This window comes from Cutaneotrichosporon cavernicola (assembly GCF_030864355.1).
Source record: "Cutaneotrichosporon cavernicola HIS019 DNA, chromosome: 1".
NCBI classification, from domain to species: domain Eukaryota; kingdom Fungi; phylum Basidiomycota; class Tremellomycetes; order Trichosporonales; family Trichosporonaceae; genus Cutaneotrichosporon; species Cutaneotrichosporon cavernicola.
This window is the reverse complement of record NC_083393.1, coordinates 2,478,654-2,500,787: the sequence shown is the minus strand read 5'-3', so window position 1 is coordinate 2,500,787 and position 22,134 is coordinate 2,478,654. Positions and strand designations below refer to the sequence as shown.

Below are 22,134 nucleotides of genomic sequence, written 5' to 3'. Positions count from 1 at the left end.
GTATAGAGTGGGGCAGCATCCAAGATTGGATCTAAAGTCCGGCCGTGCCTCGTGTCAATCCGATCGCGTCTGGCCTAGCTGGCCCCTTTACAAGTATCTCAATATCCAAAGACACTTGCAAAGGCTGAGCTTATATCCTCATCTCGCTCGCCGACGTCAACGCCAATGTCAACCTCACCCTCCCCGGCAGACGCCACACAAGATGTGTTTGGTGGCGCCCCCGCTCCCTCCTCCACCGCCATCCACGCACCCATGCCTCGCCGCATGAGCAAGCCCCCCCCGCCCCCAATCTTTGTGCGCACGACAACAGACGCGGGAGCCAAGAAGGTCCTCGTCGACCACGAGGAAGACGCAGCCGACGCTCAGGAAGCGGAAGATACCGTGCCGGACCTCAACGGTCTCGTGGCCACGCCAAACAAGCGACAGTCGCTCATCTTCGAATCACCCTCGACACCGACGAGAATGGATGGCCGGCGGTCGCCGGCCTCGCCGTCTTGGGCGCCCTTGGAGATGTCACCGCCGACCCAGATGCGCGAGTTTGGCGCCGCGCCGCGCGCGCGGCCCCCGACGTGGCATCACATGGACCGCCCTGGGAGCTGGCATCGCAACTCGCTCGAGGTGCCAGCGTTTTACATGCCGCCAACGCCATCCGAGAAGCCCACACGCTCGTTTGAGCCCACTCCCCAACACGGCCTGCATACCCGCAACCTGTCCGCGTACTTTCCACACCCTGGTATGCCGGCACGCGCGCCGAGTCCCACACCCGAACCACCCGCTGGTGACAGCGTGATACCAGATGCGGACAAGAGCGCATTCGGCTCAGGCGCAGACTACACCGCCCCGCCCGCCGAAGAGTCGGCTGAGCGTCCGCGTACCAGTAAGCGGCGCGGACACCACGTAAGCCCTTGTCACCCACTCACGCTGACCTCCAGCATCGTCACTCATTGTCCCACAACTTCTTCTCGTTCCTCGACCCGACGCAGACGAATTCTCATGTCCACGCACCACCCGACAACTCGCCTACCATCCCTATCACTCTCAGCCCCGCCGACGACAAACCCCAGCCGGTGTCCATGGACGTCGCATCCTCGCCCGCTACCCTGTCCCCCATGCCTACCGGCAAGAAGGACCCTCAAGCGCAAGCGCTCACGTCCTTCGCTGTGATCGAGGCCGTACTCGGCATTGGGCTCTGGGTTGAAGGCCAGATGTCCGGCTGGCGTTGTCTCACCGCGGCAGGATACCTCGTCGTTTTCGACGCCATGGGCATGGGTGTCAATCTCTTCGCCCGCACAGACAGACTAGGCTGGAGAAGTCTGCGACGGCCGTATGGGTGAGTCACGGGAAGACCAAGCTGACTCTAGCCCATCACGTGTCACTTCGTTGCTTTGTTTCTCGCAGTCGGTCTTCCTTATCTTTGCGGCAGTATACATTGCCAAGGAAGCCCTTGAGCAGGTCGTCCTTGGCGCGGGTGCACACGACCATGCCGGGGGCTCCAGCCACGGTCACGGCCACAGTCACGGTCACGAACACGGGGCAGGCGATGAGCGGTGAGTACCCCGCCAGTGTTGCTTGTCAATGCTAACCCCAGACCCTTCCCGCAACTCCTCCTACTTCTCGCGTCGGTTGCTACTCTGTTCTCTGGGGCAGTGCTCGCGAATCACGCCAGGCTAGTCGATGGTAAGCTGGCTGAACATGCGTCGGAGCTGACGACAGCAACTGGGCCACTCTTCTTTCCGCCGTGGTATCTCGCCAACCCCGTTGTCAGGGATAACGGCTTCTTGTCGAACCCCTTCACGCTCTCCATAGCGGGCACCTGTGCGCTCCTCTTCCTCACGTCGCTCGTCGTCCCAACATCGTCCATCCATTCGCTAGACGCTGTGGCATCACTCGTCCTGACCTTCCTGACCGGCTCGCTGGCGTACGCCCCGGCTGTTGCCTTTGCCCACGTCCTCCTCCAGACGGCTCCTCCTGCATCGTCGTCTCAGATGAAGGCGCTGCGTCGGGCTCTCCGGGACGTGGCGGACGACCGTCGTGTCCTCGGTTTAGGCACACTGCGGTGCTGGACGATCAACGCTGGCAAGGTTGGGCATGAGGCCTCGAACGTCAACTCTGCTCCCAACTCCAGAAGGTCTTCGTTCACCGCGATGCGGCCCTCGATCTCGACCACCTCGCCTTCCACACAAGCTTTCACGGACTCGCCTCGGGTGAGCCAGGACGTTGTGGCGCAACTCTCTGGCAAGAAGGAGGGTGATACAGATGCGCCACTCGTCGTCACATTGGTTGTGCATATCCACCCGGACTCGAGTGATCGCGACGTTCTGGAGGTGACTCGTATCAGCTGGTCGAAACTGAGCAACGCGATTAGCTCGCGACAGAGCGCGGGCGAGGTGAGCGTGCAGGTCAAGCGCGGATGGGAGGGGGGCGTAGTGTAGTGTAGTGTGGTGTAGTGTAGTGAGCAGGACAACCACCGAGATCGAAATATAGATTTGGGAAGGAATCCTAATGGTCGCAGTCGCAGTGCAGTGCCAAGCCTAGAGGCTAAACCAGTCGGCCTGGGGTGTTGTTGAGCATGTTTGGTGTTTGTTTTGAGGATGGGATGGATGGCATACCTTTGTGAGGGGGTTCGGATGATCGGATGTCGGTTGTGAGCTATATGCTACGACAACAAGTCGATCATGGATTATGGATTATGGAACCTTTGGTGGTGGTGGCCGAACCGGAAATTAAGAGGGATTGCGATTTGAATATTTAGGGTATATCGCACTCAATCTACCGGGGCTGGGGTGTGTAAGGAAGGGGGATCAGGTGTTGTGGATCCAAGGGTCCCGCCTCACTCCCTTGGTCCCCTTGGTGTCCCCTTTGTCATCCGGGTCGGTCCCTCGTTCCTTTGAGGCTTCGAGCCCCGCCCCCAGCCTTCACCGTACGAGACCAAAATGGGTCACACCCGCCGTCACTCTCACCTAGCCAAGCTATCTAACCCATCCCCTTCGCACCATCATTCTCTAGACTCTAGACTCTATATACTGTACTCTATTCAATCTAAACAACAACTACTCTTCTCTCTCTCTCTCTCTCTCAATTCCTGATCCTCTCAACGCGCTACCTCCCTCACCGCCCACACTTCTACCCCTGCCTTCCTTCACCAGTGCTACTCCAATTGGCTTGCAAGGCCTGACAAGCATCTCGCAGCCAACTCCACTCGCGTGACTAACAATGGTGCGCATTCCCTCTTCCTTCTTCCTTCCTTTGGATCCAGTACCACCTCTTGACCCACGCCCACACACGTCCCGCCACCACTCCGTCCCTCCTCGCGTGACTCGTTTGCGCGCACCTTGCTCACACCAGTCCACCAACTCGAAGCGCCGCCTCATCCGCGACTTTAAGCGCCTCACGGCCGAGGCGCCTGATGGAATCTCGGGCAGCCCGTGTTCCGACAACATCATGGTCTGGAACGCTGTCATCTTTGGGCCGCGTGAGTCTTCTCGGCGATCTGTGCTGTGGACTCGTCACCCCCATCGCACCCTCCTCCATCCTCCAGTCTCGCCCTCTCGCCCCTTCCTTCCCACTCTAAACGATTCCACCTACATTTTCGTTTGGCACTTGACGCAGTCGCGTCACGGGCATCTGATGACGTCGGTACTCAGCGTACCGAGAATGACCGTCACCTGACCTTTGGTGGAGTGCGCGAGTATGGACATCGGCACCTTGATTCTCAACCTGGATGACTCGGCGATCTTGACTTGACCCCAAGCTAACCGCAGCTGATACGCCATTCGAGGACGGCTCGTTCCGCCTAACGCTCACATTCACCGACTCGTACCCCAACAAGCCGCCAACCGTGCGGTTTGTGTCGCGCATGTTCCACCCCAACATCTACAACAACGGCGAGCTGTGTCTTGACATTCTGCAGAATCGATGGTCGCCAACGTACGATGTGGCCGCCATCTTGACTAGCGTGCAGAGCCTGCTCAACGACCCAAACCCCAGCAGGTTTGTCGTCCGTTTTGCGCCGAACTGACGTTAGCCCAGCCAACGTCGAGGCCGCGACGCTGTTCAAGGACAACAAGCAGGAGTACGAGAGGCGCGTCAAGGTGAGCAGCTCTTGTCTGTTTGCCCCGCAGCTGACCCTAGATCACGGTTGAACAGTCGTGGGTGGACGACGAGGAGTTGCAGAACCAGGCCGAGCAATCCGCACGCCCTGTCGCTCCTGCGCCTTAATCACACAGCACCCGTAGTCGTTCCGCACGGCGCGACCAGTGCCAGCTGCACCGGCCGCTCCTTCCTCCGGTGTCCGGGAAGGCGTGTCTGCTCTCCCGAGCCGCTCTAGATGGTCCATTGTATTAGTACGAGTCAGGTGCCTGCCTGGCTGCCACAGCATCGAGATATCTCCATCATGCCCACTCCATGCATCCCGTGTTTCATGCGAGGGTCGAGGCGCTGTGCTCTTGCCTTTGTTTGCTTTGTTGGGTAGCAAGGTTTTACGGAGCTTTGAGGCTTGCAGGCTTGCTACGAGATCACGCTCGAGTTGAGACTGCTGCTGATCTCAAAAGGGTCCAAGATGCGGCAGAGTTCGAACCATCGTCGGATCGACGGAGAACGTGGTGAGATTCGGGTGGTGCCTGTGACTTGTACACCCTACGTTGCAACTTTGGAAAGAACGGAATCCACAACTGCCCACACCCCCATACAATGTCCCACTTCGACGTCTATATGACCTTTCCCATTCCCCACTCATAGTTGGAGTGGGTGGCAACAAGACAATTGACCCTGGTAGCCCAGACTTGCGCCCGCCACCTGCGATCTGGTCTGGGTCTGGTCTTGGTCGACCAGTCCAATTCAATACGGCTGTCTCACTGTTGGCTGAGGATCTGGGCATACCGGGTAGACCGAGCTCTGGCCTGGAGTCCTGGGATCTCTTTCAAACGCTACCAAGCTCACACGCACATGACACAAACTAATACATAGCTGCTGCCCAAGTTGACAAACTTTCACACCTAGGTTGACAGCACTTGCGGCAAAGCATAACACGGCGAGGCCACCGATGTTGGCACACTAGTTGCTAATTTGCCAAACAATAGCTCTCGCCACCTTGCTCGCCCCACTCCCAACCTCCCAAGCTGGTAAATTCGACTGGGTGAGCTACTGGCTTCGTGCCCCTCTACTCGCCCTCGCCCTCGCCCTCGCCCTCGTCTGGTCGTGGGACCTTTCCAGCTGGGCAATACTATACATCCCTGTTGCGAGTGAAATACTATGTCGAGCCCGCTCCCTGATGGTGTGAGACATGGCTTCAATTACCATTCATTGAGAGTGGGGTTTGGGCGCAGTGGCCCAGTCTCGTGCTGGGCTGGCCGGCTGGCCGGCTGGGAATATTCACAATGCAAGACAGAGCCTCTCATGGTAGTTGGCCGCTGTACTAGCCCCGTGCTACCTATATTTCTGCAACACGTTGACTCTCAACTCTTAATACTCACCCCTCGTTTCTCACCTCTTCGTGCAACGTAACGCAATGTCCGGCGCGCGGTTCAGAACAAAGTCGCGTCTCCGGCGCCTTGCCCATGCCGATGAGGGGTACTACGACACGCAGAAGCGGCGGCGACGCTTATTCTTCTTCCTCCGCCGGTCGCGTCGCTCTCTCCTCGCACTTATCGTCATCCTCCTCTTGGTCTTTACATTGTTTATGCGCCACACTCCTTCTCCCGACTATTATGGCAGCGTTATTGGCAGGAGGGCTACCCCGATGGCCCGCACCGCGCGTCTCACTGAAGCTGCGGGGCAGGCACCTAGACGCGTCCCGCGGGTTCCATTGCCCGATGAGGTACGTAGCGCCAAACACGCTCTTCGTGGGGCGATGCTGCATGTCAATCCGGAGAGTCGCGTACACCCCATCTACCAGCTAATCCGCGATGGACGGGCTGCGTGGGATGCCAAGATTGCCCGACAGAGCACTAGCCTACGCCAGGCGACAGACGAGTATGTGCGACGGTATCGCCGCGCCCCGCCGGTCGGCTTTGATAGGTGGTGGCACTATGTTGTGTGAGTCTGGGGGCGTGACATTGAGCACATCTAATTCCAGGAATAACAGTGTACAGCTACCCGACGAGTATGACCAGATCGACAGAGACCTGCGCCTCTTCCGCGCGCTGCATCCTAACGACATCTTGCTTCGTATGAACCGCGCAGCCCGCGATCCCGACACGTTCACTATTAAGGTCCACCACGGACTCATGCGGTCTACCAGTAGCGTGAATTCCAGTGATTTTCTTCACGTCGAGCGCAAGGATGGACAGCTCGGGCTGATCCGTCCCATTGCGGCGTATCTCCCCGACATGATGGCTGTGTATACCGTCCACGACACGCCGTTCAACTTTATCAGTCATGCACATCGGGAGGACCTGCTTGATCACGTCGATGACGATGAGTGTGAGTGTCTCGTGTTTTAGGTTGGCTAATTCTTGACATTGATAGTGACGACAAAATCGACCTCACAATGCGCGGTTGGGCGGCAGCTTGTCCCCGCAGCTCGCCACTGCGGAGATTCACCGCTGGAAACCGCCTACCCGTCCGCAGCTCACAGACGGCAGACAAGACGTTCATCGTCGACCACAAGGCCAGCATGGATCCTTGTGCCCATCCCGAGCTGGTGCAGTTGCACGGTTTCTTCTCGGGCAAGGTACCAGCTGTCGAGGAGCTCAGTGCCAAGTTTGCCATCTCCAAGACATGGTTGCATGCCGACGTGCTCGGCATCCCGCCCGAGATGGTCGCTGACAACGTCACCCTCATCCCCTGGTCGCGCAAGGTCCAAAACCGGCTGCTTTGGCGTGGCGCCAATACCGGCATGTATTACTCTTCCGGTATGGAGTGGCGCGACTCGCATCGTGTGCGCCTCATGGAACTCGGAGATGAGGCCGAGGGAACTGCAAACATCCTCGCCCCGCCTGGCCGTATGGAGGGCCGGAGTGTTGGCAAGTCGGCAATGGAACAGAATGTTGGGCTGGCCAACACTGCGCATTTCGACATGGCGTTTGTCGATGCGCCCATACAGTGCGACGATGAGGACGGGACTTGTGCAGAGATCGCCATAGAGTACCCCTACCGAGAAAGGGTTAGTCGCGATGATGCCGACCGACACAAGTACGTCGCTGACGTTGATGGGAACGCCTGGAGCGCTCGGTTCCAGCGCCTTCTCATGAGCGGCAGCCTTGTGTTCAAGGCGACCATCATGCCCGAGTGGTACAACGACCGCATCCAACCCTGGGTGCACTACGTGCCGATCAAGCTCGACTATACGGATTTGCGGGACGCGCTTGCGTTCTTCGCTGGCGATGTTGATGGCAATGGCGGGCGCGACGACCTCGCCGAGAACATTGGCATGTCGGGCCGCGAGTGGGCTGAGACATTTTACCGCAAAGAAGACATAGTCGCCTACGTCTTCCGCCTCTACCTCGAGTGGGCCAGGCTGCAGGCTCCCAACCGCCGCGTCATGGCGTTCAAGTACGACCCTAGTATGGAGGCCGACCGTTCATAGATTCTTCCCAGCTGCACGTAGCACGTGTATCGTACTTGTGTATCGTATTCCCCGTCTAGTCTGACAGTCACTACCTCATTTGAGGTCGTAGTTATGCATTGAATGGTATGTGTGCTGGGTATGTACTGATACAACGATGGCGACCAGCTCAGAGTGGCGGCAAAGGCCGCTTGCACAGTGGGCAGATGGTCTGCGGTTAGCTGAAGTGTGGTGGGCGCGGCTTACCTTGACTGCCATCCACTGCTGCAGGCACTTTGTGTGGAAGAGATGGTGACACGGTGCAACGGCGTAGCTCCTCCGCGCGTTGAGATTGAGCAGCGGCCCGTCTGCGGGATCGGGGTGGGTGTTGACCTCTTCCATGCAGATCGAGCATGTTGTCTCGGCGGGAATCTCGCCTCTGCCCTCGAGCGCGTTCTCGGCATCGGGGGCGGGCAAGAGAGGGTGGTAGTCGTAACCTTCTGCTGGGGCGAACTGGTGTGAGCGAATCGTAAAGAGATTGAGCCGGCTGAGTGGATCCGGTTTGTAGCTGACACTCACGCGTTTGGGAAGGCTGTGCGTCAGCAGCATTCAGGAAAAGTAACGATGGACTCACAAGAAAGCCGGCCCGAACCGGTCCTGCGCCAAGAGGACTGCGATCTGCACAACTTGCCAGAGCACCATTGCCCACACCCAGTCGGCGTTATCGATGAAGAAGACGTTCTCAGGGCACGCGAGGGCGTCTGATGTCAGCTGCTGCAGCAGGAGTAAGCTCACACAACGGCAACGCGAGCCGGCCGATGCTTGTGCCGATGATGAATGCGTGGCCGAGTGCGCCGTTCGAGCCACGTCGCGCGTTGCGATAGATCTGGGGGACCCAGATGCTCTGCATGGCGAAGAGGACGAAGGGGATGACCGAGGGCATCAACGCGATCTGTGCGAAGATGAACATGAGCGCGACGGCGCCGAGCCCTGTTGTGAGCTTGAGAAATCTTCTCTGTCCTGCTCACACTTTAATCCGGGGTATGTTGAGAGAAGGTTGCCTACACGGTCGGTCCACGGCATGGGAGGCTCAGTCTCTTCGTCTGAATCATCACCCAAGGCATCACCAGATGCCGATGCAGCGGTGGACGCAGCGCGGCGTCGCGGAGGACGAGCAATGATACGTTCTGGCGCCTGGATACGGTGTAGCAGCACAGCGTAACGCTTCGGTCAGCACTATCATCTCCCGATACTCACTGGCCCGAAGACGATCGCTGTGCACAGGGCTGCGAAGCCAGGAACCAGCATCGGCAAACTCGTCCTGTTGTCGGATATGACGCCGGTGACCAAGTGTGCACTGAAGATCCACGAGTCGGAGAGCGCTATGAGCACAATCGTCCATAACGACACCTTGGCGAGAGTCGAGGGAGTGCGCGTGCGTTCCATCTGACCGACAAGGAGGAAAAGGACAACGAGCTGAGACAGCGTGGCGTACGCGGCGTCTGTTGTCAGCTGTCAACCCAGAACTGGTGGCTCACAGTTGACCGTCTTGCGCCAGAAGTCGTCCAACGGCACGCCGCGACCACGATCAAGGCCGGCCACGAATCCGCACTGGTCGCCGACGATAACACCTCCCAACCCCACGCCCTGCCAGTACGTGGGTGGCTTCTTGAGGCTGAGCAGCAGGCCCGTCGGGTTTGATAGCTCGTTGTCGTACTGCAGTACGTCCTCTAGCCGCACTCCTGGTGGGAGTGGAGGCAGAGACAGGTGGATGAGCAGTGGGCACTTCGTCACAGACGGTTCTGATGTTAGCTTCACAACGAGTCCATCTTAGCTAGCGCAGGCACTCACCTTCTGGCCTCACGTCGGTGAGGAGCAACGAGTCCTCCTGGATCTGCAGCTCCTTCTTGAGCTCGGCGAGTACAATCTGCACCGTCTCGGTATGGTGCGCAGGATAAAGCGTGGGTATGTTTCGGATGTCAACACGCTGTGACTCATGTAATGAGAAGAGCTCATATGTCCCGTTCGCAATGTGGTGCAGCCCGTAAAACTTGTATTCGAGTGATGTATTGGGTGTGCCGACGGTGAGCAAACCACGAACCCAAGCCCATGTTGGCTCGAGTGCAACGAGGTTCTCGCTGTTCCCTAGCGCCTTCTCGGAGTCGTCATTTGGAGCGATTGTTTTCCTCTCCTCTCGTTCTGGCACAATACTCCGCTCGACAATCCCCCGCAGGTCCCACGATGTGACGGACATCCAGTCGAACTCGCCGCGCAGCTCGTTTGCAAGCGTCTGGTTCCAGCTCCCGCTCTCGTTCACTGCTGGCAATGGAATGCCGCGGAAGAACGAATCGCTCCGGTCCACCTGCTCCACAAGAAGGTCGACCGGGTGTGCCATGGCTCGTCGATACCACCCGGTGATGTTGGGGTAGAAAGTGTCGCCGCGCGTGACGACATCGCTGTGGTCGAAGCGGGCCGGCACCAGACTAGATGCCAGGATGCTGGGCGGTGGTGGCTGCTGTCAGCTCAGTCCATCCTCCAATGTCAAGCATGGTGCGACGCGAGTGCGCTGAGAATCCGCAGCATCGATCCACCTTCCTCGCAATGCACTTTCCTCATACTGCGCCCTCTGATACAGTGCCTAATCACGACTGACAGGGACACCGCGCCCACTCACCTCGGTCCAGTTACCCGTCCCGTTGATATAACCCTCGTACTCCTTGACGTGATGCCGGAGAAGACTGAGCTCAGTGACGCGCTCGCGGATCTCGCCGTCTGGTCCAATCGTGCCGAGAGGCACCTGATTGCCGCCATTCTGAGACATGAAGAAGAAGAACATGGTGAGGAAGAGCATTGAGCTGAGGCTTCGTTGTGGACGCGGCGGCACGGGTTCGCCCACAAACACGCCGGGGAACCCGCCCGGAGGCATTGGCATCGCGAGCGAGGGGTTGCCGGTAGAGGTCGGGAGGCCGCCGTTGTCGGCGCCCCGCCCCTGACGGGGAGAGCGGGGATCTGGCTGTTCGTCAGGCATCCCGAGGACGCGAAGGAAGGAGGGTGAGAGTGGAGGAGAAAACAGGAGACCCAAGAGGTGCGAAGAATGCGACGAGTTGCGGTCGTGACGGAGTTGGGTGGCCAAGTTGGATGGCTGAGGGGGTCGTGGCACTCTTCAGGCACGCGTCATCACACTCTACCCCACTCTATTTCCCCACACTCTTCCCTACGACTCCAATGCAATGTCGGCCAGTGCCTTGTCATCTACTCCCCCACGCATCTCATGACGCATCAATTGCATGGCCTCGTCGTAACCTAGAGAAACACAGAGAGACACGGTATGGAGATCTATCAGGTATACTGTGCACAACATGGGCGCGTCCATCAGCGCGGTTGACGCGTCGTGGCGCCAGCCTAGAGGCGGCGCAGAGAGTGGAGGGCAAGCCAGCCAAGTCGATGTTTATGGTGGCCAGCTTCGGGAGCAGGGGGTTGGGATGGGATGGGATGGGATGGGGGAACTAGGCATGGTGATTAGGAGATGAGAGTGTGGAAAATTTTTCTTTTGCGCGGCCTCGCCCGTTTCGTGTGCGAGCTTAGAGCCGGAGCAGGTAGTTTGTGCTCTCGAACCAACCCCAGATGAGGGCGCCTGAGAGGATGGGGAGGGTGAGGTTGTCATCGACGCCAAGGTCTAGGGCCTCAACGACGGCACCACCGACGCCGACAACGAGCGCGGTGCCGATGCGACCAAGCATACCCGAGTCGAGGATAAGCCAGTCGTGGTAGACGGTCGATCCGTTGTGCCAGAAGCCGTACCCGATGAGGAAGCCTGTCACGGACGCAGCGAGGAAGCCGGCGAGCGACTTGCGCGGTGCGAAGGGCAGGAACTTGATGCCCGGGAAGTGCGGTGGGAGCGGCGGAGTGTGACGGCCCCACAGACGACCCAATGTGGACGCGGTCGTGTCAGACCACGAGAGGCTATAAGGTCAGCGGCGGTTCGATCGTGAGACGTCACACATATGACGGTTGGCGGTGGCGGTGGCGTCGACGAGGACGGGAGACTCACGTCAGAATGGACACAACGGCAATGTCGCGCGGGTACATGTAGAGGACAAAGATGACGCCAACAAGATACCATACGACGCCGTTAATCTTGTTGCGTTCCTCGACGCGCATGAGGAAGCCGCACACTATCTCCCAGATTTCGGCAAATGCTGGTGAGTTGAGGCGGATCAAGTCGACGGTAAAGATAAAAGCACAGGCGACGGTCAGATATTTGATGAGCGGCAGGACCGTCGGTGGGTCGAGGTAGTAGAGCACGAGCGTGAAGAAGCCTAAGGTGTCAGCAACGGCCAGCGTGTATCTCTCCGGGCTCGGGCAGGTGGGACACTCACCGATCGACGAGTGGAACGCCTTACGGGGAATCTCCCAGTCGACAGCCTTTTGAGGCGTTACGCCGGGAGGTGGTTTGACCTTGATGCTGGAGGAGCGGCGGCGGCGGAGCACCGGCTGTCCGTCCGGGCCAATAACGGTTGCGTGTGCCGCACCTGCAGAGGGAGCAGGAGGAGGCGCGTGGAGAGGATCCTCGTCGGCGGTGCCCTCGACGTTTGCGCGGATGGTGGGGAGCGTGCCGACGCCAGCAGGAGGCGAACGCGCCTGGCGGTTGCGGCGACGGAATGCCTCCTCGTCTTCAGATATGGAGCTGACCGAGCCTTCGCGTTTGCGCTGGCCGTCATAATAGCCATTGGTGCTCGCGTGACTGTGGCCATTGAGCTTTGGGCTCTTGTTGGGGTCCATGGTGTAGAGACTGAACGTGTCCTTGTATTCTTTAGGCTCGATCGATGGGCGACGGATCGCGCGGGGCGAGTGATGGGCAGGTGGAGACGCGCTGGCGCGAATGCGGGGGCTCGACGGGGACGGCGAGCGCGCAAATGACGAGAGGGATGAGGCGGGGGACGGCGAGCGGAAAGGGGGAAGCGACGCGGCGACGGCCATTGGCGGTGATACGTCAGTGCGGGATTTGGTTTTGGTGAAAGGGGATGAGTTTGATGGTGATGAATGTGGTAGTGATGGTTGAGGTTGGTGGCAGTTCAAAACTCTAGCTTGTGGTGAGTATGCCCACGGTATATGGTGGTTTATGGTGGTTGCATCTTTGGAGTGAAGAGAGACCACCGCAGCGCAGGAGCAAGATCAGCCTGGGTGGCCTTATGGCCGCATGGCCGCGTACTCCTTGGATATCCAGGGTGGACGCCGGCGCACGGTGACCCAGTGGCGGCAATGTTACAACCATCCATTAACCCAATTACACCATCGGCCCCCGAGGTCCTGTAGTCCTCCTAACGCCATCATTCTACTACAACCCAAAACCACTCAGTGCTGTCTCTTTGTCGGTAGTTCTATAGCATGCCTCGGGTGATTCGCTCCGTCTCTCTCCTCTTTCATCTTTCCAAATCGTCACATGTCGGCAATCACCACACCATAGCATTAATGTCGCTCATGCCCCCCTCGCCCACTTTCTCGTAACACTCCCCACATATCAATTCTGTGCCTGAAGAACTTTGTGGCATTTGATTCCGCTAATGAGACGCGTCCTCCACTTCTGGCTGGCAGGTGAAGAGTGACGTGACGACATCAACTACCCTCTCCTCTGATCTCCTTGTGCCACACTCCTACTCACCAACAACCACACCTTCCTCACCTTCCTTGCCTGTCACAGCCTCTCTACGCTTCAAGCCGACGGACGACGTAAACGTCGCTCAGCAAACAATGGGCTACGTTCTCGACGAGGCAGCCCGTGCGTCCCATTCGCGATTCGTTTTGACCCCAGTGCTGAAGGCTTACAATCTCGGCAGCCTCAACCCCTCCAAATGGGAGGAAGTCGACCATGGCCAAGGGCCACTAACGCTCGAGGGCGGTTCGAGCGAGGAGATGGATCCCCTGGGTCTTCGAGGGCGGCTGAGCACGTGAGTTGGAGTACCTCCGATGCCGTCGACAGTTGTTGCGATGTCGGCGTGGACGCCGGTTGGTCCGTGCGGAGCAGTTCCCTGACGTTACAGTGCTGGCGAAATGGATCTCAGGACGCGTGAGTGAGAAGCACGAGAAGACAGTGGTCGAAGATGACTGGCAAGGAAGGCTGGTGGTTTGGTGACGGGAGCGGCGGGCCGAGCTCTTCTGTTCCCACTCGTTGCACGTCAGAGGCCGTTCTGACAGCAGGCGCTGCGACATCCTTGGCCTCCAAGACGTTCGACCCAAAGGTCTTCCTCTCGGTGCAACACCCCGACGCGTCCTATCAGGACCTTCGCCACGGCATCTCCCATCTCGAACAGTCGATCGAGTCCCGCTCCGAGGCGGTCCGTATCCTTGTCGAGGACAACTTTGATCGTTTCGTCGCAGTCAAGGCGACCAGCGATGGTGAGCTGTGGCATTTGTCATCCGAAATTAACAACAGTCGTGTACCGTGACATGCGGGAAGAGTTCCTTGCCGACGACACGGACCATGGCACTCGCGAGTTGCGCGAGATCTTCAAGCGTTAGTTTACTTCTCTAGGCAGCCAAGTTGATGACAGTCGCGACTCACCGCGCTGACCAGGTCTTCCTCCCTGTCCTAGAGAACTCGGTCAAGGCTGCCAAGCTCCGGTCAACGCTCGGTGTATTCGACCGCTCAAAGTTCCTGTTCAACCTCCCCGGCCAGCTGCTCGAGTCTATCAACGCGGGAAGGTATGACCAAGCCCTGCGTGACTACAAGAAGGGCCTGCATCTTCACGCGGCGAGGTCACAGCCGGGTGCGTTGATCCCCGGTGTACCGGCCCGCACCCCAGACCAGATCGCTCGTCAGCGCCGCGTCTTTGACAAAGTGTGGGACAGCGTCGAGAGCGTCATGGTCGACATGTCGAAGCGTCTGGACGGAATGCTCAAAGATCCTACGAGAAGTGTTGAGGAGCAGGAGAAGACCTTGGAGTGAGTTGTCCACCGGGGGCCATAGCTGACATCAGAGTCCTCATCGACATCAAGGGCTCAGACGAACCTGCCTGGAGCTACCTCGACTACCAGCAATCCCAGATCCTTGACAACATGAAGACCATGCTCGACCGGGCACATAAAGCCATCAAGGTGGCGCAAAAGGCGGCTGCAGAAGAACCCTCATCGTCCTCCCCATACACAGAACTCCTCCGCAGGCAACTTGCTCTGCCCGAGTACATGCCCAATGTTCTCCATCCCTCAGCGAACGAGATAGCCTGGAACGCGATCGAGACAATGTGCTCCCAGTTGGGCGAGTACGTTGTTCGGTGTCTTCCAGGCTTCTGGAAGATCGCCAGAGCGTGTATGGACGGCAAGTACCTCAAGCGGGATGCCAGCGGAACCTTCAAGGCGTCCTCTCGACCAGCGACTTCCTGCAGGCAGATGGCGTCCGACATTCTCAAGACGTACCTGTCGACGATCTCGCAGTTCTTCACCCTGTCTGATATCGCACTAGTGGCCCGGTCCAAGCCATCCAAGACGATACCAGCATTTGTGCCGGCCGGGACCACGATTCTCGCTGCGTGCCACTACGCTGAAAAGATTCTTGACGACGTGGCCGACTGCGTCCTGGAACTCACGGCGATCGATGTTGGCAAGGAGGCTAGCCAAGGAGCCAAAGCGATGCTCGACTCGCTGCGGTGGAGACTCGAAGAAGTCATTGCGACGACCTGGGCGCGGGACGCCCAGACACTCTACCTGTTGGACGCCAGCTCCAGTCGGCAGTCGAGCGAGAACACACGCGGGCATGCCCCATACCTCAAGGTCATTGACACCTTCCAGACTCGCATCATCACCTCTGCCCGGCGCGTTGCATCGGCAGGAACTGTGCGCGACCAGGACATGCCACCTGTTCCACAAATGTTCCGGTTCATGATCCGCGACTCGGTGGTCGAGACGGAGAGCTTGCTCTACGATGGCATCCTGCGGATGGCCAGAGAACCCGAAGTGCCAAATGAGGATTTCAATGGCCACGTCCTCACAGCCGCCGACAAAGACAAGGTGATGGAGACGAGCCTCCTGGACGGTCTGGCGGCGTTCGATTCCCTAGGCGCCAGCTACGTCCCGTCACTAGCCAAGCGGCTGTGTGACGACATCGGGCTGTCCGAATCGGACGTGTCGTCACTGTACGCGGATCTCGAGCGTGTAGACGAGATCGTTTTTGACGAGTATGTCTCGCGCTGGTCAAAACGTCTCGTCGACCTGATCGGCTTGGGGTTGATCCGCACCGTCGATTGGTCGTCCACCCCCACGCCCAAGGAAGTACGCCCATACATGCACATGGTCGTGCTGTCTCTGGTCGAGGCGCATGCGCAGGTGTCCGACGCGTCGCATACGCTGGTGAAGCGGGTCCTGGAGACCCTGGTGGACCGCGTTGGCGACGCGACGCTGGACGCGTTCCGGCGTGTTGGACGTTTTGGCACTGGTGGCATGTTAACGGCTACACTCGAGATTGAGTTCCTCAATCAGAGTGTTACGTCGTTCTTCACGCCGCACGCCAAGGGCGTCTTCAAGCAGGTGTACGACATTATCTCGCAGCGGTACCAGCGGCATGTGGCGCCCGAGTCGCTGGACCGCGATCTAGAGGCGATGCGTAAGCTGCTGAGTGAGAGCCGTCGGGGAACTGGGGTGGAGACGCTGTGCTTCCGCCCTATGTCAAAGTAAGTAAGGCGATTTGACAGGGCAGAGCACGGACGATGTATCATAACAATGAGCAGGACAAAGGAGCGGTATCAGACGGGTATACCGAAAGCGATGGCCGGGTACCGGGCCGAAGTTGGGGTGCAGGCTGAAGCCGATGACTACAGGTTACAGGAGATTCAGACCGGCATTTTGCGCATTAACATTTAGGGAAAGGGATGAGGCGACTTGTTAAAAAACTTATCGACGTCACCCCACTCACTCGTTTTGGACTGGAGGAGTTGTAGCGGCCGATACGTGACCGCGGACGGACAAAGGGGGGGGGGGGGAGATCAAGGGATCAAAGGGATCAAGGGACTAAGTGAGTAGTGACGTAGTGAGGTAGAATCTCGGATCACTCAACCCCCTCTTGCCCTGCACCTATCACTGCCTGCCACTGGCCAAGGAAGCGCTGACGACGCAGTTCATCAACCCCCTGACACCCCCAGCACATCCCATCCCACCCTACAACAGCACCTCCTGCCCACCCCTCCCACCCCTCTTGTGTTGACTAAAGGCGACGCACGCCCTGCGGAAGATGCGCGCTAAGCTATATGGATGCATGTGCTCATGCGGAGCGTAGTGCAAGTTGTTGTGCCGAGTCCTAGTAGATTGGAGAGGAGGAGCAAAAGAGGAGAGGGGGAGGTTGATTGCGTCAGTTCAGTGATGGCCCAACATCGGCCAGTTGTCGGTTTTTTTTTTAATCCACCACATCGGGTTTATTATAGATTTGCTAATCACCATTACACTCCACCATCCAACTGCCATAGTCGATGTGACTCCATCGCTAGTTTAGTTTGGTTGCACTCTCTTCATTCATCATTCCGATCTACACTCTCTAGATTGTGTTCAACTGGTCAACTAAAGGGAGCCCTTCGCTGCCCACTCCTCCCTCCTCATCCCACCCGATCCCATCCCATCATATCCTCCCTTCTTTCCCCTCTCGGTCACTCCCCTCAACTCCAACCCCCAATTCCCTTACCACCCCTCACTTTGGCTCCACCTGTCGTACCGCCGTGACTACCCCATCAATCCCATCCACCAACTTGTGCCCACTTCATCTTCTTTCGCAAAAACATCCATCCACGCCGATACCACGCACTTCTTGGACACTTTGAACTGCACCCTGCAGCTTGTCATTCGAACATAACCTCTTCTCAGAGCTCGTCCCGCGCTCCTCTGCCATTGGTCGTGACGTGAAGCCAATCGCGTTCCCATCCCACACCACCGTGCCGCCAACACAGTCGACTCGCATCTCAACCGCATCACATTCCCCACGGATCTGCATCACCACATCACAGCCACAGCCACAACCATGCTCTCATCCACACCGGCTATTCCTCTGCAGAGCATTGACCTCGACCAGAATGGGCGGCGGCTTAGCTTACGTACGGCTGGCGGCCTCGAACTGTTCACCAACCGCGACGCACTCCCGTCCCCGGAACACCTAACTCCCATCGACGGCAACACACCGGATGCGTCGGGCGCTGCGACTCCCATGTCGGACAACGGCGGCGGGAACAGCCGAAAGGCCTCGCACCTCAACGTGAAAGACTATCCAGGCGGCGAAGGTCTGCACAAATCTGACTCGCGCGGCGGACTCTGGCACGACCAGTACGAGGTAAGTGTCACTTGATTGCAGCTGGAGCCATCACGGGCAGCCATCTTGTTCCTGAGCCCGAGCTCGCATTCTTATCTTCTGTGACTGTCGTCTTTCTGGCCCCTCTACACCCACGGCCCACCGCCACCCCGCGTCGTGCTTCATTGTCTGTGACCAAGCACGTCCGTGCCCCCCGCATCCCCTTCTACCCATGAACGCGTAATCACTGGGGAATCCTCTTCCCATGCAACAGTCACCGTGCGCTTCGGAGCGCGCGCCCAAATGGTGGCCCCGTGTTGCCCCTGTGCCGTGCCCACCCCAAGTCGATCCGAGCACAAGCGTTCCGCATCTTCGGTTGGAGCGGGCGTCCTCGGCCCCCGGCTCATTGCCTGCGTCGTTCTTACTGGCTTGCACAATCACCCGGTGGCTCGATGGCGAGCTCTGGTGCTCGACTCTCGCTTCATCTTGATCCTCATTCCCCATTTCCCTTTTCAACCCCTCTCCCTTCATCCCCACTCTCCATTCCGGTTGATGGTGCTTGCTGTCTGTTGAGTGTGCTTTGCACGAGTTGTGCATCGCATACCCAAACGCCCTCTTCGCCACACCGCGCTCCACCAACTAGTTTTGCTGGTCGCAGGCCCAGAGGTAGCGGGCACCAGCACCACAGTAGCCACCACCGCGTCATCACACATCCCCTCCCTGCCGAACTCGAGGAGCCGAGGTAGCCGAGCTCAAAGAAGCGGCCTTGTTGATCCAAAACCTCACCCCATCTCTCCAATCCCAGAATGATCCTCCACGCGCGCTCTGCGACGGGGTGCAGCAAGGCCGAGGTTATCGGCTCGTCGGCGCCCGTTGGCCCTCTGCGACCCTCTCGCCGGCGCGGCGTCTCTGTCAAGCTTCTGCTCAAGCGGGCTAGACGCAGTGCTGCAGTGAGGGAGAAACTCGCGACCCCTCCCCCGACCCCAGCGTCCCCAATGTTTAAGATCCAGGTGGTGGGCTGCCCTCCTCTCTTCTCTTGGCTGCGCTCGGACCGCATCGCTGACCCTTCACAGAGGAACCCCCCTGCACCTCAGCCACCGCTGTGCGACTCTGAGCAGCCCTCGAGGGCTCCGTCAACCATTGGCCTGCCGATCACAGCTGCCGCGACGGCAGTCCGCACAGCCACCGGCACCGGCCCGATAGCCTCTACGGGGAGGGAGTCCAATGCCGCTGGTGGGGTTCCATCGCAGCAACACCGTAATTACGCAACTAGCGGTGCATCGAGTCCCTCGTCCCCCACGACCCGTGACGTGCCGCGTCAGGCCAAGAACCATACTGGTCCGCTGCACGACCTTCGTCGGTTCCTCAACCACCACATTGGTAACCCCGACAAGGAACGCGCGCACCTCGGTGGTGCGCACACAACAGGGGAGCAGTCGCCTGGATCTGCAACTCCCATTTCTCCGTCGGGCGCGGCCACTCCTGGCGCCCAGCTCCGCGGCAGTAACTTCTTCACATCTGGCGGAAGCGGTTCGACTACCCCTGCCCCAAGCGAGGGCACCCCTGAGAACCGCAAGCCCACTGGTGACAAGGCGGACAAGGATTCCTACGGCCACCACTCGTCACACCTGGTCGGCTTCATGCGTCACCACAACCGCGACAAGGATGGTGAGAAGTCGTACTCGTCGCTGGCCTCGTTCTTCGGACAATCGGACAAGAAGAAGCAGAAGAAGGAGCGGGAGCGCGCCGAGAAGGAGCGGGAAGCGTCGTCGCGCCCTTCGTCAAGGGCGCCGAGCCGCACCTCGACTCTCTTAATGCTGGACAAGCCCCACTTGCACGACGACCACCACCTTCCGTCTGGGGCTCACACGCCATCAAGGGTCCCAGGCCACGCCACGCCCAAGAACCTTAACGACTATCCTGGCGTACCCGACCCCGTCATCGCCCTCACGCACCCATCTTCTATTGAGGCCACACACGCTCACCTCACCAAGATGTACGGCAAGTGGGGCCGCGTCCTCGGTTCGGGCGCAGGCGGCACGGTTCGCCTCATCAAGTCGGACTCGCGCAAAGGCGGCACGACCTACGCTGTCAAGGAGTTCAGGCCACGGAGGCAGGGTGAAGCTGAGAAGGAGTATCTGCGCAAGGTCACTGCCGAGTTCTGCGTCGGCGTCACGCTCCACCACATCAACGTCATCGAGACGGTCGACATTGTCTGTGACCATGGTCGTTACTACGAGGTGAGTTGTTACCAGGACAGGCAGTAGCTGACTGGCAGATCATGGAGTACGCACCATACGATCTGTTCTCTGTCGTCATGTCGGGCAAGATGAACCGGCCCGAGATCTACTGTGTATTCCGCCAGATCATCGACGGCGTCAACTACCTCCACAGTATGGGTCTCGCGCACCGTGACCTCAAGCTCGACAACTGTGTCATGACCAGTGGCAACATTGTCAAGCTTATCGACTTTGGCACAGCAACCGTCTTCCATTACCCCGGGAAGCACCAGATTCCCGCCACTGGCGTTGTCGGTTCGGACCCGTACCTTGCGCCTGAGGTTCTCACAAAGGAGACATACGACCCACGCCTTACCGACGTGTGGTCGGTTGCCATCATATTCATGTGCATGATCCTGCGCCGCTTCCCATGGAAGATTCCCGACTACAAGACGGACATGAGCTTCAAGCTCTACGTCAACACCCACCCGGATCTCTGCAAGAAGCCGGTGGTCAAGACACCCGCTCCCTCTGTGGTTAACGGTCTGGACGGCCCGCACCAGCGTGGAACTGGTCACGAGACGCTCAAGGCGGACGGCTCGTCGACCCTCCCCTTTGTTGACCGGACGACTACCGCAAGTACGGTTGTCCCTGGCCGCAGCGGCACGCAGGAGACGGCGGGTTCCGACTCGAGCGGCGATGCGCAGACGCCGCGCGTTGACCGCCTACACATCACTGAAAGTCCCGTGCAGGACGCCTCGGACAAGTACTTCCCACGCCGGCACGACTCGACTGCCTCATTGCCTGCTATCGCGGCAGGGCCGTTCGGCCGCCAGATGCCTGCTAGGCAGCAGACGCTTCCCCAACAGGCTGTGTTTCCGGATGACGCGTTGGAGGCGAAGACAAAGGCACGCGTGGGTGGTGGACGCGACCGCTCCGTGACGCTGGGTGCGCCCAGCGCGCCAAAAGAGGTGCGGCAGGAGCAGCAGAGGAGACGCGAGCGCGCCGCGAGCATCAGCTCGACGAGAACGTACACTACGGGCGGTGCCGAGAGCATCTTCCGCCTACTCCCACGCGAGAGTCGCTCGGCCATCATGCGGATGCTCGCTGTAGAGCCTTCGATCCGCTGCACGCTCGGAGACCTAATGTTTGGCGAGGGTCAGGACGACCAGATGTGCCCTTGTGGCCGCGCCGAGTGTGGCGGCAGCCTGTCGCGGCCGCCAGCAGAGCTGACGGGCGTGGACGAGGACGACGACGAGGGTGACCACTGGATCCAGAGCATCGAGTGCTGCTCTCACCACCCTGGCAAGCCCGTCAACCACCAGCACATCAAGGTCGTGCAGGAGGAGAAGCCGAAGAAGAAGCTCTTCCATTAGACGGAGGCGCGGTCGCGCGCCCTTGTATCGGGTTGCGCTGCGCGCCGCGCTGCTGGACATGTACTAGGCTAGCGCGTGTATAGTCGCATGGTCGATCTGGAATGTAGTAGTCTTGAGTTTTGCGAACGAGTGTGGCCAGAAGCTGAGTTTGGCCGCCGTGTCGGAGTGGATGGAGGCGACTGAATGTGATGTGAAGCGTGCGTGTACTTAAACTTTCGTCACATGGCCAGACGCCATTGCATGCCAGTGCTAAGCGAGTGGATTGTACTTGATTGCGCCTGTTACAGTCGAATGAGGCGGAACACAAACGCGGAGCGTTTAACACATGTACACATGTAGGTGCGACCTTGGGCGCTTGCTGGGCTTTGGTGAATTGGGTCTAGTTGAAATGATGCATTTTGAGCGTCAAGTAGACGGCAGTGCCTGTACCTCGGCGGCGTTGTGATACAACCTTGAACTTTGATGATGGGCAGTCTACTGATCTACAAGTAAGGTAATGTATCGTATTGTTCTAACCCAGAAATAAACAAAAAGCCGAGCTAGAGCAAATATCTCCAGGTTTCCAGGCCTCCAGGTCTCCAGCTCTCCAGGTCTCCACGTCTCCAGATCTCTTGATCTCCAGATCTCTTAGATTCAGGTGAGGGCATGAGGGTTAGGTTCCCGAATGATTGACCAGGGTCGCGTCTGAGGGGAGGTGCTAAATGGAGTTCGTGATTTGGATGGAAAGCTTGTCCGTCACGTCAATTGTGGCTTGCAGGGCCTGGATTATGCTCTGCAGCTCTGTTTGCTCGGCTC

At 58.8% G+C, this 22,134-nt stretch overlaps 7 protein-coding genes across 7 annotated transcripts; 5 read left to right on the top strand and 2 right to left on the bottom strand.

Moving 5' to 3' along the window:
- Nucleotides 1–252: 252 nt before the first annotated feature.
- Nucleotides 253–2,432, top strand: UBE2B (uncharacterized protein; the record flags this gene model as incomplete). The annotated part of the gene is made up of 5 exons (XM_060604247.1): nt 253–897; nt 933–1,330; nt 1,362–1,547; nt 1,589–1,677; nt 1,714–2,432. The coding sequence occupies 5 exons, from the start codon at nt 253–255 to the stop codon at nt 2,430–2,432; spliced, it is 2,037 nt and encodes a 678-aa protein (XP_060453482.1).
- Nucleotides 2,433–3,213: 781 nt separating this feature from the next.
- On the top strand, nt 3,214–4,218 carry UBC2 (uncharacterized protein; the record flags this gene model as incomplete). Its single annotated transcript, XM_060604246.1, has 5 exons — nt 3,214–3,216; nt 3,346–3,472; nt 3,762–3,990; nt 4,025–4,091; nt 4,132–4,218. The coding sequence occupies 5 exons, from the start codon at nt 3,214–3,216 to the stop codon at nt 4,216–4,218; spliced, it is 513 nt and encodes a 170-aa protein (XP_060453481.1).
- A 1,288-nt stretch (nt 4,219–5,506) lies between these two features.
- CcaverHIS019_0109320 (uncharacterized protein) lies at nt 5,507–7,525 on the top strand (the record flags this gene model as incomplete). The annotated part of the gene is made up of 4 exons (XM_060604245.1): nt 5,507–6,033; nt 6,074–6,420; nt 6,466–6,494; nt 6,575–7,525. The coding sequence occupies 4 exons, from the start codon at nt 5,507–5,509 to the stop codon at nt 7,523–7,525; spliced, it is 1,854 nt and encodes a 617-aa protein (XP_060453480.1).
- A 148-nt stretch (nt 7,526–7,673) lies between these two features.
- CcaverHIS019_0109310 (uncharacterized protein) lies at nt 7,674–10,511 on the bottom strand (the record flags this gene model as incomplete). Its single annotated transcript, XM_060604244.1, has 10 exons — nt 7,674–7,715; nt 7,751–7,996; nt 8,063–8,075; nt 8,118–8,244; nt 8,279–8,473; nt 8,512–8,707; nt 8,741–8,985; nt 9,022–9,285; nt 9,335–9,995; nt 10,158–10,511. 10 exons carry the CDS (start codon nt 10,509–10,511, stop codon nt 7,674–7,676), a joined length of 2,343 nt encoding a protein of 780 aa, XP_060453479.1.
- Nucleotides 10,512–11,064: 553 nt separating this feature from the next.
- On the bottom strand, nt 11,065–12,463 carry DGK1 (uncharacterized protein; the record flags this gene model as incomplete). Its single annotated transcript, XM_060604243.1, has 3 exons — nt 11,065–11,446; nt 11,535–11,802; nt 11,863–12,463. The coding sequence occupies 3 exons, from the start codon at nt 12,461–12,463 to the stop codon at nt 11,065–11,067; spliced, it is 1,251 nt and encodes a 416-aa protein (XP_060453478.1).
- A 771-nt stretch (nt 12,464–13,234) lies between these two features.
- Nucleotides 13,235–16,336, top strand: SEC5 (uncharacterized protein; the record flags this gene model as incomplete). Its single annotated transcript, XM_060604241.1, has 8 exons — nt 13,235–13,262; nt 13,296–13,431; nt 13,525–13,550; nt 13,682–13,879; nt 13,917–13,997; nt 14,035–14,425; nt 14,461–16,146; nt 16,201–16,336. The coding sequence occupies 8 exons, from the start codon at nt 13,235–13,237 to the stop codon at nt 16,334–16,336; spliced, it is 2,682 nt and encodes an 893-aa protein (XP_060453477.1).
- Nucleotides 16,337–17,480: 1,144 nt separating this feature from the next.
- HRK1 (uncharacterized protein) lies at nt 17,481–21,339 on the top strand (the record flags this gene model as incomplete). The annotated part of the gene is made up of 3 exons (XM_060604240.1): nt 17,481–17,786; nt 18,818–19,984; nt 20,023–21,339. 3 exons carry the CDS (start codon nt 17,481–17,483, stop codon nt 21,337–21,339), a joined length of 2,790 nt encoding a protein of 929 aa, XP_060453476.1.
- Nucleotides 21,340–22,134: the final 795 nt, after the last annotated feature.